At 48.0% G+C, this 4,158-nt stretch overlaps 1 protein-coding gene across 1 annotated transcript; it reads left to right on the top strand.

Annotated features, from left to right (window-relative positions):
* Positions 1 to 2,188: 2,188 nt before the first annotated feature.
* On the top strand, positions 2,189 to 3,232 carry LOC148293549 (uncharacterized). Its single transcript, XM_088254516.1, has 2 exons — positions 2,189 to 2,734; positions 2,801 to 3,232. The coding sequence occupies exons 1-2, from the start codon at positions 2,189 to 2,191 to the stop codon at positions 3,230 to 3,232; spliced, it is 978 nt and encodes a 325-aa protein (XP_088110642.1).
* The last annotated feature ends 926 nt before the right edge of the window (positions 3,233 to 4,158 follow it).

The raw sequence follows: 4,158 nt of genomic DNA on the forward strand, positions 1-4,158 counted from the left end.
AGTATGTATCTAATCCCTGTTGTCGAATGTCCATACATACTCTTCCTATTCATAGTTCAATTCGAATTAAAGCATGGTGTATACTCTTAATTCAAACCAAGATAGTTAACAAACAAGTTCTAATGGTGATCAATCATTCAAACAAGCATGTTAACTTATAAGCATAATGAATAAGAACATGAATCATGAATCAAACTTGAAACTCCAAACTTATAAACCCAGAATATTCATGTTAGGTTACATCGAAGCCCTAGTTATGGATTTAGCTACTCATAATGGAAAAGAGACTTGAACAGAAATGAGAAAACATAATGAATACAATAAGAGTAGAAAAACCCTTTTTCTGAAGTTCTTGTGGTGTCCAAGGCTTCTCCAAGTGCTTCTCCACTTCTAATGCTTCTCCAAGAGCTTCCCCACTTCTAGAAAGATGTATGAAGGATATGGAGGTGATTTGGGATGAGTTTGAGTGAGTGGTGATGGCTAAGGAAGATGAAATTCGTAGGGAAATGGAAGAGAGGTTTGCTGGAGTTGTTTTGGTGATTGTTGGAGTGTTTGGGATTTTGAGAGTGTTTGAGGATGGTTGGAGTGAATTGTGGGGGTTGTGAATCTCAGGATTTGTTGTGTCTTGAATGTGGAATGGATGTGGTATTTATAGGGAGAGGGGAGTGACAAATCTGAATTCAATATGGCTAATGCATACAACACTTGCATTATAAAAGATGAATTGGTTGATGCACTTCACTAATGCATACAACACTTGCATTATAAAATCTGAATTGGTTGATGCACTTCACCAATAGATCCCACCAGCAGCCCTAGCTCATCTTCATGTCACCATGACCAAGCTTCCAACCAGAAATGATAGCTCATACCTAGCTCACCATGACCAAGCATCCAACCAGCACATGCTGAGGTCAGCATAACCAGCAACTTCAAGGGCTTACAACTTGGGCTTCTCTTAATCAAATTAGGACTTTAAGCACTCGAAATTGAAGTTCAGAATGTCTTCTTTCCAGCCATATGTCATTTGGGCCAATCCAAGGTCGGAGGAGGAAGTTAAGGCCAAAACAAATTGCTAACTCATTTTGCGCGCTGATAAAATCCATCCTGAGCATGGCTCTGTGTTTGCTAGGTAACAGACTCCATATTTATCCAATGGGGCTGAATTTTGGATATGTTATAGTACACACCCATTGGAACAACTTTCATGAAGAATGCTGCCTCATCCGAGCTGTGTAGGTTGCTGAAACAAAGCTTGCAATATGACCTACGGAACTGGACTGGCAGGGGGCTGTAGCCAAAATGAGTTTGTCTTTTAAGCTCTTCTTCCATTCATCCAAATTAGGCCTTAACATGCTTGAATTGCATGAATTATGCTCTCTTGCTCTATTGGCCTACAAAACACACAAAGGGAGGGAAATAACTTAGAATTATAGGAACTAAGCAAAAGAAGTAAGTAAATTGGGCATGTATATGTATGAAATTATGAGCTTAACAAATGTGCCAGGACTATACCGACCTCAATAAGGCATGTCCGAAGGATAACTTCCCGTTGCCACACATCGATCAGCTGGTTGACGCCACTGCCGGTCATGAGCTGCTCAGCTTCATGGACGCATACTCTGGATATAACCAGATCTTCATGCACCCTGCCGATAGCGAACACACGGCGTTCATTACCAACAAAGGCCTGTATTGCTATAACGTCATGCCGTTCGGCTTGAAAAATACAGGGGCAACCTATCAGAGACTGGTCAACCGAATCTTCGCTGAGCAGATCGGCAGCACCATGGAGGTGTACGTGGATGACATGCTAGTAAAGAGCCGAACGGCAGGAGAGCATCTAAGAAACCTATCGCTCATGTTCGGCATCTTGAAGGATTACCGAATGCGACTCAACCCGACGAAGTGTGCCTTCGGCGTATCTTCCGGAAGATTCCTCGGTTTCATGATCAGCCAGAGGGGTATTGAGGCAAACCCCGATAAAATCAAGGCCATAATCGACATGGAGGTGCCGAAGACACAGAAGGACATCCAGAGCCTTACCGGACGAGTAGCGGCCCTCACTCGTTTCATCTCCAAAGCCACAAACAAGTGTGCACCGTTCTTCAGAGCCTTGAAAGGGGGCAAGCACCATATAGAGTGGACTGCCGAATGCGATAAGGCGTTTCAAGACTTGAAGGACTATATGGGCCGAGCACCACTATTGTCAAAACCCCTCCCTGGAGAAACACTCTCCCTATATCTATCGGTATCCAGTACTGCCGTCAGCTCAGTACTGATACGGATCCCCGAGAAGGCAGAGCTGCCGATCTTCTACGTCAGTAAGGCCTTACAGGGGGCAGAGTCTCGGTACCCCCCACTCGAACAGCTGGCCTTTGCCCTGGTCGTTTCTGCCCGACGGTTGAGGCCTTACTTTCAGGCCCACACCATCATCGTTTTAACCAACCAACCCCTTCGGCAGGTTTTTCAAAAACCAGAAACATCCGGTAGGCTGGTGAAATGGGCAATCGAGTTGGGAGAGTTCGACGTGCAGTTCAAACCTAGGCCTGCCGAAAAAGGACAAGCCGTAGCGGACTTCATCGCTGAAATGACACCTTCGGGGGCTTCAGAAACTGAGAAAACCCCTCCACAGGGAGACCTACCGAACGGCAGTCGTCTCAACCAGTCAGTTCCCTCCTGGATCCTACACGTTGATGGCTCGGCAAACCAACAAGGATGCGGAGCTGGTCTGGTACTCACCGCTCCCGATGGAGCCAAAATTGAATATGCCATTTGATTTGGCTTCCGAACGTCCAAGGCCGAATACGAGGCGCTTCTGGCCGGCCTACGGCTCGCCAGAAGCATGGGGGCAATTCAGATCAGCATCTACAGCGACTCGCAGCTAATAGTGAACCAGGTGACTGCCGATTTCGCAGCAAAGGACGCGTCAATGACGGCGTATCTCACGGCAGCGCACCAGCTGTTAAACAAATTCCAAGCCTATGAAATTCGGCAGATACCAAGAAACGAGAACAGTCATGCCGACGCCCTCGCTAGACTGGCTTCGGCAATCAAGGACAAAGTGGGACGAAAGATCCCCGTCGAGATACTGACACTTCCGAGCACAGCCATTGTCGAGATCTGCACTATAGAGTACAACAACACATGGATGTCGCCTATTCATGCTTACCTAACGAACGGTACCCTCCCTGCAGACAAGGCCAAGGCCAGACAGCTGCGTTACCGATAGACAAGGTACATTGTCATCAACGACATTCTGTACAAACGTGGCTACTCGACCCCCTACATGAAATGTATCACCGAGGAGCAGGGCGAATACGTCCTTCGGGTGATCCACAGTGGTGTCTGCGGCGATCATTCCGGCTCCAAATCCCTGGCCCACAAGGCCTTCCGACAGGGATACTATTGGCCGTCAATGCATCGTGATGCAGTAGCAATGGTGAAGAAATGTGATAAATGCCAACGGTTCGGCAATATTCCCCACCTGCCTGCCGAACCCCTCACACCGATCGTAAGTCCATGGCCGTTCGCCCAATAGGGGCTCGACCTGATCGGTCCGATGCCACAGGGCAAGGGACAGGTTAAGTATGCAATTGTTGCCGTGGACTACTTCACGAAATGGGTTAAGGCTGAAGCCCTAGCCACCATAACGGCAGCGAGGGTCGAAGAGTTTGTCTGGACCAATATCTGTTGCCGCTTCGGCATTCCCTACGCCATCATCACTGATAACGGCAGACAGTTCGATTCGGCGCTCTTCAGGCAGTTCTGCACTCACCTCAAAATCAACCTGTTCTTCGCCTCGCCAGCTCACCTACAATCGAACGGTCAGGTAGAGGCCGTAAATAAGATCATCAAGAAACTCTTGAAACGGCAACTCAACAGTGCCAAGGACGCTTGGCCGGAGAAGCTTCCCGAAGCTCTGTGGGCCATACGGACATCCTACCGAACCTCCACAGGGGAAACTCCCTTCAGCCTTGCATTCGGCTCAGAAGCCGTTGTCCCAATTGAGATCGGTGAGTCTTCTTACCGAACGGAAAGCTTCGAGCCGAAGGCTAACGAGGCAGCACTCGCGTTAAGCCTGGATTTAGTCGAAGAACGGCGGACGGTAGCTTACAAACAGCGCGTCTCAAGGGTCAAACCGCGTTCCTTCAGAAT

Source organism: Prunus avium, chromosome 6 (genome assembly GCF_965620075.1).
Source record: "Prunus avium chromosome 6, drPruAviu1.hap1.1, whole genome shotgun sequence".
NCBI lineage: Eukaryota > Viridiplantae > Streptophyta > Magnoliopsida > Rosales > Rosaceae > Prunus > Prunus avium.

What these genes read in the sequence shown, in the direction of transcription:
- LOC148293549 (XM_088254516.1), top strand. Translation starts at nt 2,189, where the DNA reads ATGGGCCGAGCACCACTATTGTCAAAACCCCTCCCTGGAGAAACACTC. An exon ending in AAGGATGCGGAGCTGGTCTG is followed by an intron (nt 2,735 to 2,800) that starts GTACTCACCGCT and finishes CGAACGTCCAAG; the next exon opens with GCCGAATACGAGGCGCTTCT.